We start from the raw sequence: 15,084 nt of genomic DNA, 5'->3' as shown, positions 1-15,084 counted from the left end.
CATTTTAAAAGTTTCAGATCTTAAAGACTTTTAAAGATTGGGCTTTTGTTGCATTCTATGTAAATATTTTTAATTTTGAAAAACTCTGAAACTTGAAGTACCCCGGTCCAGCTGGTTTAGATAGCCATGGGATATGTAAACATTCGTTTGTTTCGCTCCTTGTTGATAGAGGTTATCTGCAGATTTCTCAGTCTTTGTCAATCTAAAATGTATTTTCATTGTGATGAGTGCTAAGATGTTTGACCATATTTTTCCATAGCTACCAACCATTGGTATTTCCTTTTCTACAGAACTGAAGTGACTGCAAGTAACATTGTGCTTTCTGCTCTAGCCTCTCTTTCTTTAATTGTAGTTAGAGGGAGAAAGGAAGAGGGAGAGGGAGAGAGGGAGAGGGAGAGAGGGAGAGGGGGAGGGGGAGGGGGAGGGGGAGGGGGAGAGGGGAGAGGGAGAGGGAGAGGGAGAGGGAGAGGGAGAGGGAGAGGGAGAGGGAGAGGGAGAGGGAGAGGGAGAGGGAGAGGGAGAGGGAGAGGGAGAGAGCGCTCATTTTGTATAATGTTACAGGTCTGTATGTAATCTCAGGGTTGAACACATGGTAGGAAATCTGAGTGTTCTTTCCTCAGTAAGAGTATATCTTCTGCTCTCAGAACTCCCCCTTGCCTGTAGTTCACTGTCTAGGGTTGAGGCCCTGTGAGTTTTCCTTCTCTAAATTAGTATGCTCAGTGGTCATTCAGGTCTTTGGCAGCTATGCCTGCTTATGAGACTTCATGGGCATAGCCTCTTTGGCTTTTCTAGCAGGTACAATCTTGCAGCAAGTTTCCTATTTCTCTAGCTTTTAAACTCTTCTGGACACTTCTTCTATGACGATCCTGGAGCCTTAGATGCAGGGATTGTGTTGCTCATGTGTTAGTGGGACTGGGCACCACATGGTCTTTTGTTCTCTGTGTTTTGATCAGTTTGTTTTTATGCTATGGTCCCTGTCTATTGCAGAGAGAGGTTTCTTTGAAAAGGGGTGAGACTTAGACTATCTGGGTAAAAGAACAAATATCTATAAAGTATGTTGAGAATTATGTTGATTTAGCCCTACCATGGGTAGGACAATTGGTTGCTTCTTTGCCTTGGAAGCTTACATGGCATCTACTGGTACCTGGAAAGCTACTCTTCAGGTAGAAGCTTTCAGGTCAGGTCCAACATGGGTCCTCTGGATCCTGTGTCTGGAGAGCATATCTTCAGCTAGAGTTACTTTCTACTGAGAGACAACCAAGGGCGATAGCAATAGCCTGTAACATTTTGGAGGTCTGGGCAACCCTGAATAATAGCTCAATAGGAGGCTTCTCATGCCTGGTGTTTCTCTCTCTCTCTCTCTCTCTCTCTCTCTCTCTCTCTCTCTCTCTCTCTTATTAGATTGTCTATGGCTCTTGGGGAACATTTTCAGTTCAGATGAGAAAGTTCCGCTTAAATATATATGTGTTTATGTACACACACGTAAATGTATTTTCTTCAAATTTACATATGTATGTCATGTCTGTTTGCACATTAGATATCCCAACTTTCCCTTGTTGGGTAGTCACTAGATACATCTTTCCTTCCAATTCAGCAAGGGCAACCAGGAGGATTAGCTAACTTTCTCCAGCACTCTCTCCTAAGCAAATGATGCAAAGATCAGTTTACCTTTGTTCAGCTGGTCCTACGTAGTGGTATTCATTACTTCATCTCTGTCATTGTGTATACCTCATGCATTAGGTGGGTTTTCTCCTTCAACACTCTCCATATTATAGTAGGGACACGGTCTACCATTGACCTGGAGCTAAGCTGGCAGCCAGTAAGTCCCCATAATCCTCCTGTCTCTGACCCTCACAGTACTCAGTTACAAGGGCACATGACCCCAAAGGCTTTTTCCTTTTGTAAAAGTTTTAAACATTATAAGATACCTGCTGGGAATTGAACTCAGGTCTTGATGCTTGTACAGCAAGCACTTATGTCTGAGGATGCGTCTCCCCATCTCCAAAATTTGTTTATGATGTCCTTTTCTTTCTTATTTTTCCCCGTGAGTTACAGCCTGTAAAATATTTTTAGTGTAGGTTATTGGTGGCAAATGATCTTTTTCAATGATTTGCACATTTCTATTTTAATATATATCTTGTTGAGTCTCTGTTTTGACATTTATTTTCTCTGTGTTTATATCGTCACTTTACCTTACAAGTTCTGTTGTTTAAAATGATACTTCAGTTGTAGAGTATTTTTAGATTTATTTTATTTTATGTGCATGCATATTTTGTCTGCAAGTATGTATGCATGCCACATGCATTCTTGTTGTCTGTAGAGGTCAGAGGGGGGCTTTGGATCTCCTAACACTGAAGTTACAGACAGCTGTGAGCTGTCAAACATGTCCTCTGCAAGAGCAGCAGGTGGTCTAAACCACTAAGTGTGCCCATGTGTGTAATATAAGATGATTTGTGTATGTGTGTGTGTGTATGTAAATTGTATGTGTGCCTGTGTTTTGCCTGTATGCATGTCTGAGAACTACATATGTGCCTGTTACCCATAGATCCAAAGAGGGTGTTGGATCCCCTGGAGCTGGAGTTACAGATGATTGTAAGCCACCATATAGCTGCTGGGAACTGAACCACAGTCATTTGGAAGAGCAGCCAGTGCTCTTAAATGCTGAGGCAATGCTTCAGTTTGTGTCCTTTATTCTAACACAAGGGACTTTGATCATTTGGGGCACTTGCTACCTTCTGTCTTAGGTAACTCTGAGACATCGCAAAATCAGCTTGAGTGAATCTAGGCACAAAGTATATGCCAGCCACGTGGTACCACAGTGCTAATTGTTGACTTCAGATTTTGTTGATGTGCATTTGTGGCCTCGTAGGGCCCATTTTGGTGCCGATTCCCATTTTGATGAAGTACATGTGTGTAATTTTTAGGCTTAGCGGAGCTAGGCACCCTGTGCGATCCTTCACGGAGCTGCTCCATTAGTGAAGAGAACGGGCTGAGTGCCGCCTTCACCATTGCCCATGAGCTCGGGCACGTGTAAGTACCTTCCCTCACCCGAGGGGTGTGCCTTCCACTTGCAGACATTCACCCATGGGTATCTGTATTCCTACATCAAGTATTGCAGTGTGATTTTCATCCTTCACCCTTGAGAGGATACTTTGGTCCTTTGTGATCTGTGTTAGGTCAGACAGGCTGCACAGAACAGAAGTTCAAAGAGGTAGAACTTGAATATTCTTCCATTTCACCTCCTGTACTCGGTTACATGACAAGGACCTTTATTCCTTGTTAACCTATACATGGCCAGGTACTGTCCACTGCCATTGTTTGGGAGGGTCTGCAATGGCTTCCCAACAACACTTGAAAGACCAGCTCACATTTTGCTCTTTTTGCTCAGGGCCCTAGCACAGGACATGATCCATGGGGTTTCTTATTCATCAAAGAATTCGTTTTGGAGATCGTCCACAACAATTTGGGGTTCTCTTATTCCTGTTTCATGAAAACCTTATTGGGGTTCTGAGCTTTAAGAACGAAAGCCATGGTCTCCTATGATGTGCTCAGAGCTGCCATGAAAAGTTTTAAGATGAGTCCTTCGATCTCATGTTCTGATAATTCTGAATGTAGCCGCAGAGTGGGTCACTGCGTTCCTTGTTTGTGGCTAGAAAGGAATCAAGGCCAGAGGTGGCTCTTCGTTCGACCACATTTTCCTTCCTGGTCATGACATTAGAGTGTCTGTGGCCAGCAATTTGAGATGGGATAATTTATTTAGAAAGTATGGCCTCAGTTCCCTTTTGTTGTTTAGTTCATGGTCACCAGCAGTTAAAGGGGGACAGAGGGATGACACAGGATGAGGGAGACCTTCCGATTGTGGAATGTTGCAGTGGTACCTCAGATACACTTTTGCTGCACCCTAAAGCTGCTGACCTGTATGCTGTGTGAAGGGTGTTGTGTTCACTGGATAGGCCTTCTCCCTGAGGAACCTCAGGGTTTCTCAAATATGGGTGAATAGTAAGGGTGATTTCCATCCATATCCGAGTCTGTGAGGCCAGGCACACAGTCCGCTGCTGCCCTGATAGCTCTTTAATCACTGCTCTCGTTGTCAATATGCGTGACCTTGGGTGCACTTTTATTATTCTGGTCTGTTGATCGTTACTTATGATGGGTCAGAAGCCCTGGGTTTCTGCTGATATGTAGTTGGTATGTAGAATGATACCGAGTTGGGGATTAAACTCTTTGCATACTGAAGAACCAATCAATGGTCTAGAATTCAGTGTGGTGGCACCTTACCTAACATGTAAACCCATCTCCTAGATGTCCAGGTTGCAATATGCAGACGTGTTTTTGTGAATATTATGCTCATATCCTGAGTAGATGGGGCAAATTCCAAATATTTTTTTTATTGTTTAGATTTTGATGACAAATAAGAAAGGTATGAGACTAATCAAAGACATAATCTAGTGCTTAACAGAAACCATGACTCTACACATAGAATGTCATCTTGTATAAAGACCCAGAGTATAAAACCCAATGTAACTAGAGTTGTCTATGCGTATATTGTACAGCTGTAGAAACACAAGGGGATTGTTATTAGTTAATGTTGTGTTCATTTGGGGTAGTCTTAAGTGTTGGCTTTTGTTTGCAGGTTTAATGTTCCCCACGATGACAGTTTTAAATGTAAGGAAGCTGGGGTCAAACATCAGTATCACGTAATGGCCCCAACTCTAAATTACCACACGAGCCCTTGGACCTGGTCAGCCTGCAGTCAGAAGCACATCACGGAGTTTCTAGAGTGAGTCTGGGTTTCTGTTACTTTAGTCGCTAAGTGACCACTTTCTAAATCATCAGACTTCACAGCTGCATGTTCCTTTAGAGATTCAACAGAGGGTTAGTTTTTCATTATTAGCATATAAATAAATGTCTAAAAACGAAAAGATATGGGTCAACAAGATGGCCGAGACAGTAAAGTCGTTTGTCTGATGACTGTAGTTCAATACCTGGAACCCATATGGTGGAAGGAGAAAACAGAATCCTACCAAATTGTCCTCTGACCCCAATATGAGTACAGGGGCAAGTGCACCCCCACACATTAAATGAATGTATAAAGAATTTTTAAAAACAAGGATTTATATATAATATTTCACTGGACATTTTTGTATTATACTTCAGTCATATAGATACGTTTTTTTTTTTTAATTTGGACTTTTTTCTTGTGCTGAATGAATACTGTTTGTGGAGTGACTTCATGACAATCAGAACACGCTTCTGCGTAGTTTAATTTTTCAGATGTTACTAAGTAGTGTTTTGAGAGGCTGATGAGTGGCAGAAGTTTGAGGTGTCCCCTCAAGACTGAGACTAGCTGAGGTCCAATGAAATCTGCTTCTGCTGCCACAGAGATGGAGTCTCAATGCGACATGCTCTTTTGAGGCTCTTGGTAGCTTTGAGAATAGGAAGGCTCGCTTTCCCAGCCCTTGTCTCTACTTTCTGCTAATTTCCTTTGCTTTCTAATTTCTTTCATTAAAATTGTGTTTCCACTATGGTCACTAAGATCTATCAAGCTCTTTCCATAATATTTATCTATGCACAAATCCAATTCTTCTTAATTTCCTCTATAGTTTAGTCTCGACATAACATTATTAGTATTTTGCAGTTACCTCTCTTGATGGAAAGGATGGAAAGGAATAGAGCCATGCTTTAGAATGGGTTATCATAATGAATCACCATCTTACATCTGGCCCGTCATTGGCTAAAGCATCACTGTGGCACGTATGAGTACATTTTAATAGCACACCGTGAGATAGATGTTACCGTTCTCAGTGTATGAAAGACGAGACCTAGCTTAGGCAGCTTAAAGAATTTGTTCATATGCGCATTTCCTGGCACATGAACGGACTTCATCGTGAGCAAGCCCCCAGACTCAGGGAGCTTAACTTGTCTGCTTACTCACTGAGAAGCCTCTTAAAGTGGTTAAGTATCCACGATTTTGAAACGCCCTGTATGTTGTTGCTGTTTAACAAGAAACATAATACACCTTTATTTTTAAACTTCGATAGTTTGGATGAGACATTTGAGGCTAAAGGGTCCTGAAAGTGTGATGTTAATTATATCGTGATAACTTGTCATTCAATAGTTCTTGTGTGCAGTGCTGGGTACGGACTCCAGGTTCCTACAGACACTGCGTGGTTGCCTTGCTACTGAGCTCCATTCCTAGCCCCGCCCCTCAAGCCTCTGTAGCTTCCTTGAGTGAGTAGGGTTCCAAGGCAAACAAGGACAGGCCCCGCCCACGACATTTCAACTGCTAGTCCCGAGTGGGGACAGACAAACAGACACAGTGAAAACTTCTCTTCAAAACTGATATCGTCATTGCGTACCAGAATATTTGCTTTACTGATGTGACTAGAGATTGTTTTTCTAGTTAACGAGAAGGTGCAAATATTGTCCTTGAGAGTAATGGACAACAGAAATCTGATGGAGATGCTACCGCGTGGGCAAGTGTACTCACGCTGTCCTGTTTTCTGTCTTTGCTCCAGCACTGGCCATGGAGAATGTCTTCTCGACAAACCCAATGGAAGAACGTATGACCTGTCTCCACAGCTCCCGGGCTCTGTATACGATGGGAACAAACAGTGCGAGCTCATGTTTGGCCCTGGGTCGCAAGTGTGTCCCTATTTGGTAGGAGAGACTCTACCTTTCTGTTTGAAAAACTGCCTGGAAGTCATAGCAAGGATGTACTTCAAAATATATATTTATTCTTGAATGGAAGAGAGATTAGGTGGTGTTTCCTAGAAAGGGCCTAAGACAATGAAAAAGCAAAACTAACGATGTGTTCAGTACTATGCGAGGTACTTACAAATAAATATTGCTCACGCTCACAACTTCTTTTGGGGAACTTTCCTAGGTCACTTTCACTTCCCACGGCATAAACTCATCAGGTATGATAACTCTTGTATCAGGTCTACCACCGTGATTCTCTCTGATGTGGGTGTGAAGTTAGGGTGTGATTTGCAGATCACGTCGGTGCTGTGTTGCGTGCACACCTCATGTTCCCAAGCAGAACAGACCTTATACTTTCTTCACTTCTTTGCATGAACTTGCCCGTCAACTTCTACCTTAATGGACTCTGAGGACTTCTGGGCCCAGGAATATAGACTTAATTTACTTAAATAAATGTATACACATTGAGAGCCCCCAGTCTGAAATATCCAAAATCTGAAATGTTCTAAATCTGGAAACTTTGTGACTGCCAGTGTGATATAATTATGTAATATACTTATATAATTATATTATATTATATATTCATATATAAAAATAATAAAATATATTTATAACATATTATAAATATATATAACAATAATATATATGTATATATATCACAAAGTATTAAACAAATTAAAATCTGAAAACTTCTGTTTTTCAGTAATTTCAGATTCTGGTTAGTACACTTGCACCCCAGTGAGCCATTCATCACCCAGAGCAGTATTTCTTAACCTATGAGGTGTGACCCTAGATAGCCGGCATATCAGATATTCACATTATGACTTATAACAGTGGCAGAAATACAGTTATGAAGTAGCAGCAAGAATAATTCTATGGTTAGGGGTCACCATGACAGGAGGAACTGTGTCAAAGGCTTGCAGCATTAGGACGGTTGAGAACCACTTGCATAGAGGCTACTGCAAGATAGATTCTTAGTGAAGGGATCAGTGGAGGTCATGTAACAGCAAGAGTGCAGACCTGCAAAGCTCACCCCGCATAGCAACTAATACACTTAAGACCTCGAATTTATAGTCACAGATCTTAATAAACTTAAGTATCCATCGTGGGACTGTCACCTTAGCATTCCATTCCATTGTAATGGCTGTGTTTCTTTCTTCTGGGCTGATTTTAAACACCAGATAAACTGTGCGTTTAAGGTCAGAAGTAGAGGGATTATCCTGGGCACAGCTCCTACGACTCTGGGGTTTTCTCGCTTTTGTTCAGAAATTATAAATATGCACCATACTTCACAGAATCAGAAATATTGATGCTTTTCACAGTATCCATGGGAATGTGTGGCAATCATAAACTGTACCATTGTGACAGGCAGGGCACCTATGAGTAAAGTTCAATAACAACAACAACACCTCCAGAAAAATGCCTTGCAAAGAGAGGAAGCCTGTTCAAATAACTGAATATTTCCACCTTGACTCATTCCTCTCATCCTGTAATGCACTAGTAAAATTTTAGATGGTTTTTGAAGTAAATGCTGCCCTCTTTGTAGATGAGAACTTGGTGAGAACTTGACATTTGCTGGCTATGTCTAGCTTCAGTCATGAGCCAGGGACCAGATCCTGCGGCTTTGTGGAGCATAGACCTTGTGTGTCCACGTATTGATATCTGCTCTGGCTTGCCTGCCTGTGGTTACTCTGCAGAAACAATGTCGGCGCCTGTGGTGCACGAGTGCAGAAGGTGTCCACAAGGGCTGTCGCACACAGCACATGCCGCTGGCAGACGGGACGAGCTGTGGTCCTGGGATGGTAGGTTTTCTCAAAGGGTGAGTCTTGTATCCAGAGCTTCTGGAATGAACATCTGCCCTCTGCATTTCTGCATTTCTCGTTGTTTTCTGTCTTCTGTTGCTCAGCTAGTTGAGGTGATTGTGTTGCTGGGTTTGTTGGGGATAGTATAATGTCAACTGAATTAAATGTCTAACTTTAACTTTGCTTTTAAAACTATATATACTTATATACGTAATTACATGGACATACATATTGTATTTTTATGATTACGATAAATACAGATCTCAGAATGCTAGTATGTCAGCAACCCCCTCCCCGGTTACATAAAATGTTTTCATTGTATATATTTTCTTCCTTAAACTTGAGTTGAATGTAATTGAATGTGTTAAATGGTTTTCTCCAATCTTTAGTGGTTCTATATATATTAAAATTCATTTCACCCATAAGTGAAACACATTGTAGTGTAATTTGAAGTGAGATAGTGTGACACCTCCAGCTTTATTCTTTCTTAGAATTGTTTTCATTGTTTGCAGTCTTTGGTGGGCCCCTGTAATTCTTGCATTGTTCTTTTCTAGTTCTGTAAAGAATTATATATGAGTTTTGATGGGGATTGCACTAAATAGGTAGATTAGTTTTGGTAACATAGCCATTTTCATGATATTAATTCTGCCAATCCAGTGGCACAGAAGGTCTTTCCACTGTCTATTGCTGTCTTTGGTTTCCTTCCTCAAAATCCTCAAAACCCTGGCAGGTTTTGTTTTGGTTTTTCCCCCATTCCCTTCTCCCTCTTGCTGCTGCTGTGCCCACTCCACCCTCGCTCGCTCCGGGCCTACTCGCTCCAGCCCAAAGTACACTGTAGCTGTCTTCAGACACCCATATGAGGGCATCAGATCTCATTAGGGATGGTTGTGAGCCACCATGTGATTGCTTGGATTTGAATTCATGACCTCCAGAAAAGCAGTCAGTGCTCTTAACCGCTGAACCATCTCACCAACCCTGGCAGTATTCATTGTAGAGATCTTTTATCTCCTTAGTTATGCATATGTTTGGGGTGTGTATGTGTTTGCATGTGTGTATGCATGATTTATATACACATACAAATATATATGTATATGTATGTATGCATATGTATGTATGCATATGTACGTATGTATGTATACATATAACGATTGTGATGACCACTGCATTATGAAAAACACTGCTTTGGAGCTAGTATGAATAGGACAAACACTCTTCATTTTAATCTCAAATATTCTTTACTTCTCCAGCGAGAACCTGAATTTCAAAAGCAAAGAGAAATAATTACATTCTTTTTGCATCCCACCAACCTTAGGTACCCAGTAGATAGGGACCATTTATTCTGGGCTGGTGTTAAACGCAGCCTCACTTCTGAGTTGTCCTTGGCTTTAGATAATGTACAGATGTTCTTCTCCTGTTCATCTTCATGCTGCTGTTGTAGTGACCGTGATGTTTTAACTACAGATACACGAGCCATTTCTGTTTGTGTGCTTATTCTGTTCATAGCACTGCCACCGCGGGCTGTGTGTGACCAGGGACATGGAGACCCGTCCTGTGGATGGTGAATGGGGACCATGGGGACCCTACAGCCCGTGTTCAAGAACCTGTGGCGGGGGAATCAAGAGCACAGCCAGGCTCTGTGACCGGCCCGAGTACGTCTTCTTATTCCCTGTAAATTAAGATTATCCCAAGCACCTGAAAGTAAAAGTCGCTTTCACTCACTTCTAGAGCTGGAGGTCAGTCTTCGGGTTTCAGAGATTCAGAATCCGCCTGGAATACTTTGATTTATAAATTCAGATTTTTTTTTTAAAAAAATGTTGATTAGATCTCTCCACTTGAATGAAGAGAGTTATGTTCTTCATATTCTGTCTTCTACTTCAGTGTGAGTCTGAGAAGTGAATGTGAATGGTGAGTCTGTGGTGGCATCTTCATTTTACTGTGTTTCCAGTGAAACAGCCGAGCTTTCCATCTTGTGTTGGGCTCTCTTCCCCAAGTGTGTATCCACTCACTAGCTTTATACTGTTTTGTAACCTGACATGCCTCCTTTTCCTCCTCTTGCTCCTCTGGATGCCTCACAGGCTTCACCAAGTAAGTGCTGATGAATTCATCCAATTCCAAAGCATGCTGAGAACCCAGAAAGATTTTAAATGTTTCCGTTTTGTAGAGAGTAACTCATGAGCCAGGTGGCACACAGAACAGTTATGTCAGTGAGCATTTTGAGTGCACAGGAATATGATACACTCTGAATAAACATACATTGGAATGTTGGGCCAGGTAAATTATATATTATCCTTACCCTCAAAACATCTGGGGTCTATTTCCAGGAATAAATTGAAATAGTGGCAAGCATATGTGTGCCCCACTCACACGTATGAAACGATGGGTGTGTTCCTCTTGTTACCCAGGACATTCTCCGTTGTCTGTGTCTCACTAGACATCATTCTTTAGCTCCACCATTAATTCTTATTAAAGTTGTCAGAACTGAGACTCTTTTCTGGTGTCCAGCTCTAGGTCTCAGGTCTATAGTGTGCATGTATGTGTGGGTGTGTGTGCGTGCTATTTTTATGATTCATGTTCTAACTGCTTAAAACACTGTTGTATATATTTTTTAAATTATTGATCATTTTATTTCTTTACATTTCAAATGATATCCCCTTTCCCAGTTACCCCTCCACAAGCCCCCATCCCATCCCTTCTCACCCCCTTCTCCTTTGCCTCTATGAGGGTGCTTCTCCATCCACTCACCCACTCCTGCCTCACTGCTCTAGCATCCCCCTACACTGGGGCATCAAGCTTCCACAGGACCAAGGGCCTCCCCTCCCACTAATGTCAGATAAGGCCATCCTCTGCTACTTATGTATCTGGAGCCATGGTTCTCTCCATGTATGCTCTTTGATTAGTGGTTTAGTCTCTGGGAGCTCTGAGTGGTCCAGTTAGTTGATATTGTTCTTCTTCTGGGGTTGCAATCCTTTTCGGCTCCTTCAGTCTTTCCCCTAGCTCTTCCATTGGGGTCCCCGGGCTCAGTCTAACAGCTGTATCTGCATCTGTATTGGTCAGGTGCTGGTAGAACCTCTCAGGGAACAGTCATACCAGGCTCCTGTCAGCAAGCAATTCTTACTTTAACATATAAATGTTTGAAGAATGTTCGTGGCCTTTCTGGTCCTGGCAGAGAATGGGACAGTTGTAGAAATAAATGACCGCAGTGATGTCTTACTGATGTGCTTTAAAATGTAATGAATCTGACTAGGCCACGGAACGGAGGAAGGTACTGTGTGGGCCGCAGGATGAAATTTCGATCATGTAATACTGATTCATGTCCAAAAGGCAAGCGAGACTTCCGAGAAAAGCAATGCTCCGACTTTGATGGTAAACATTTCGACATCAACGGCCTCCCCCCCAATGTGAGGTGGCTTCCGAAGTACAGCGGGAGTGAGTAATGCCCTTGCTCTGATACGAAAACATTCCGCCACAGAGAAACGCAGAACTTCGCCGTTCTGCATCCGAAATGCGACTCTTCTCTTTGCAGTTGCCGTAAAAGATCGCTGTAAACTCTATTGCCGGGTCGCTGGGACCACCAGCTTCTACCAGCTGAAGGACAGAGTTGCCGATGGGACACCCTGTGGGACAGAAACTAATGACATCTGTGTCCAGGGCCTCTGTCGGGTAAGTAAACCTCATGTTTCTATTTAAGAACAACGTGTTTGTTCTACTTCTGTAACCGGTATCGTCTCTGTTTCTTCAGAATTTGTTCTTGCAAATGCCATTAAAGTAGTCTTTGATATCGTGCTAACTCTAGGACTATGATTACTTCTGTTATGAAGCAGCTTTGTGTGTTACAGCGGCATACACCTGTAGTCTAGGACTCAGGAGTAAGGTAGGCTAGCCTGGTCTAGACAGCTACTGTATCCCACCACAAAAATAAAACAAAAGCAGTCTGATGTGCATTCAAATGGCTGATTTTGTTTTGCCAATTATATTTAGAATTGGCATGAAAATGAGATCAGTTTCCCAACAAACTGGGGCTTACCAAAGGGCTTTTGCCACTTCAGATGTGGCCTCCTGTGGTGACATGTCATCCATGTCCCCTCCCTCCCTAAGCGTTGTGACTGAGTAAATGTCAGGTCTGGTTCATCAAAGAGAAAGATCTTAGCTGTGTGAGGAAGTGAGTAACCGGTGGTCCCGAAGCCGTATGCCTTATTTAAACACGCAACATAGCCAAGTGAAATGAAACAGAATATGACCGAGTGCTCTCAACGCCCACATGCATTTGACTTTCATAAGATACACAGATAAACCTTCACTGTGTAAATATTCACCTTAGGTATTTAAAAACAAAAATCCTTACAGCAGGGTGATGGGGAGGCTGCCAAGTCTAACAACTTCAGTTCTGTCCCTGGAGCCCACATGATAGAGAGAACCAACTTCCACAGGCCCTGTACAGCACACACATCCTGCCCCACTACTCCAGTAAATGAATGAATGAATGAATGAATGAATGGAAGAACAAGCTACGTGGCACATGAACTTGTCTCTCTAGGTTACTCAGTTTAGAGGTGTAGTCCACAAAACTAAAGGCCATGTCATGTCCAGAGGACACTTGTGGGAGCAGAAGTGGTACTTTTGTCTGAAATGTCTGGAGAAACCCTTTGATAGACACTTATGCTGAGGATTAATCTGGGGGGGGAAATTTGTTCAAAAGTTTATTTGAAGTAGACATTCCCATTTTTCTAAGAGTTTCTAAGGTGATATATTTTTTAAAGTAACAAAACCAACATCTTTGGGGGGTATTCTAATGTGTTGCTAATGTGTCTGTTTGAATTATCTTTCTTTAAAGAATGGCTTTCTTAAAAATGTTTTATGTGTGTCAGTGCTTTGCCTGCTTGTATGTATGTGCCTGCAGAAGTCAGAAGAGGGCGTCAGACCCCCTTGAACTGGAGTTACAAATGGTTGTGAGTTATGTGGGTGCTGGGACTAGAACCCAGGTGCTCTGGGAGAACAGTCAGCACTCTTACCTGCTGAGCCATCTCTCCAGCCCTGAATTATTATTTTCAAATGATTAGCGGATATAGGAATCATTGTCTGTCCAAATGCAGAAGTTATTATCTGAGGATATTGATTCAGAAAATTCCATAAACCCTTTGAAGCACTCGGATCTTTAGACTCTGGGAACACAGTTGCGCCCATGTTTCTGCCTACCTGGCTCAGCAGACGCTCAGAGAGCCTTCTGTTGTGCCATGGTCCTGTTAGTTGAAAGAATCCTTTGAAGAGAACCTTGTATTCTTTAGTGCACTGTGCACATAATTAGTCACCTTGATGATATGAATCGTGATCATTGTGTTTTGAAGCAAGCTGGCTGTGATCATGTACTAAACTCCAAGGCCAAGAGAGACAAATGTGGAGTGTGTGGTGGTGATAACTCTTCTTGCCAGACCCTGGCGGGTGTCTTCAACAGTGCACATTACGGTAAGCTGAGTGTGTTTGCCTCCTGGTTTTCCCTTCCATCGGAGTGCGTGCTCTACTGTGTAATGGAGACACAGCAGTAATGCTTTATTATAGCCAGTGGACTCTGTGTCCCCAGGCCACAGTGCTTGTCGATGAAAAGCGGCCAAAGGTAAAGATGCTAAACCTTGATTCTGGAATGTTATTTGAATGTATGAATTCACTTGCCTGAGGAAAACCTGATTCTGTGGTTTTGTTGTCTTTTGTTTCTGGAACGAGGTTCATGTATCCCAGACTAGCCTGGCACTTATGACCATCCAACCTTGACTTCTCAGGCGCTGAGACTACAAGCATGCATCACCCATGGTCACCTCATGCTGTGCTGGGACCAAGCTCAGGGCTTCTAGCATGTTCAGTAACCTCTGCACTAACAGAGACCATCTCCAGCCCCACGTCTAAATTTTAACAACAACACAACAAAACTTAGATACATTTATAAAAATCAAACAGCAAATTCAATGGTATTTGACCATGGTGTGTTAATGTTACTTAAATTTGGAGACCTTTTAATGGTGTTTCTACAAGTTAGAATGTATATCTTTATGACTTTTCCTAGGATACTTGCTTCTAATTATTTTAACATTTGAATCTATGTATGTATGTATGTATGTATGTATGTATCTATCTATCTATCTATCTATCTGTCATCTGTCTGTCATCTATGTATTTTTTCAAGAAGATACCTAGTCTGTGTGTTGTGTTTGTTTTTAAGACTGTATTGAAAATGCCCATTGAAAGTGAAGGGTTAAACTGTTAATTTTGTTGTTGGCTCACAATTGCCACCCCTTGATTTCCCGAGTAGCATGTGCATTGAAGTTCCAATGGATATTTGACCATGATTTCAATTTCGTTTAAAACTGTTTTAAGACTACCTCAAACATCTTCCATTCTTACATTTTCCGGGAAAATGTTCTTTCTTTGAAGGATACAAGCAGATCCTTGAGGCTTCCCTTGTGCATTAAATGCTCGTTTCTCACAGAGTTATCGTCAACATTAAATTATGTTCCCATGACTGAGCTCATGATGCTAACAGTAGCCATTTGGTTAAAGGCTATTCCACAAGACTCGGCTTTTGAAACTTTTA

At 42.1% G+C, this 15,084-nt stretch overlaps 1 protein-coding gene across 5 annotated transcripts in view; it reads left to right on the top strand.

Annotated features, from left to right (window-relative positions):
• Adamts20 (ADAM metallopeptidase with thrombospondin type 1 motif 20) overlaps nt 1-15,084 on the top strand; it is a 119,173-nt gene that overhangs the window by 36,866 nt on the left and 67,223 nt on the right. For 3 of the 5 annotated variants that reach the window (XR_013103426.1, XR_013103427.1, XM_034516690.2), the window contains exons 8-15: nt 2,925-3,030; nt 4,634-4,780; nt 6,519-6,660; nt 8,400-8,504; nt 10,008-10,153; nt 11,749-11,930; nt 12,028-12,164; nt 13,847-13,964. Coding sequence is in view for 2 of the 5 variants with exons in the window: in XM_034516690.2 (XP_034372581.1) it covers nt 2,925-3,030; nt 4,634-4,780; nt 6,519-6,660; nt 8,400-8,504; nt 10,008-10,153; nt 11,749-11,930; nt 12,028-12,164; nt 13,847-13,964 (1,083 nt within the window). In the remaining 3 variants the exon portion in view is untranslated. Of the gene's footprint in view, nt 1-2,924; nt 3,031-4,633; nt 4,781-6,518; nt 6,661-8,399; nt 8,505-10,007; nt 10,154-11,748; nt 12,165-13,846; nt 13,965-15,084 lie in introns of those variants that run through there. The other 2 variants (XR_013103428.1, XM_076911942.1) reach the window with 2 other exon arrangements.

This window comes from Arvicanthis niloticus, chromosome 13 (assembly GCF_011762505.2).
Source record: "Arvicanthis niloticus isolate mArvNil1 chromosome 13, mArvNil1.pat.X, whole genome shotgun sequence".
In the NCBI taxonomy this organism is placed as follows: Eukaryota; Metazoa; Chordata; class Mammalia; order Rodentia; family Muridae; genus Arvicanthis; species Arvicanthis niloticus.
Note: the sequence above shows the minus strand (reverse complement) of the source record. Positions and strands in the feature narration are given on the sequence as shown.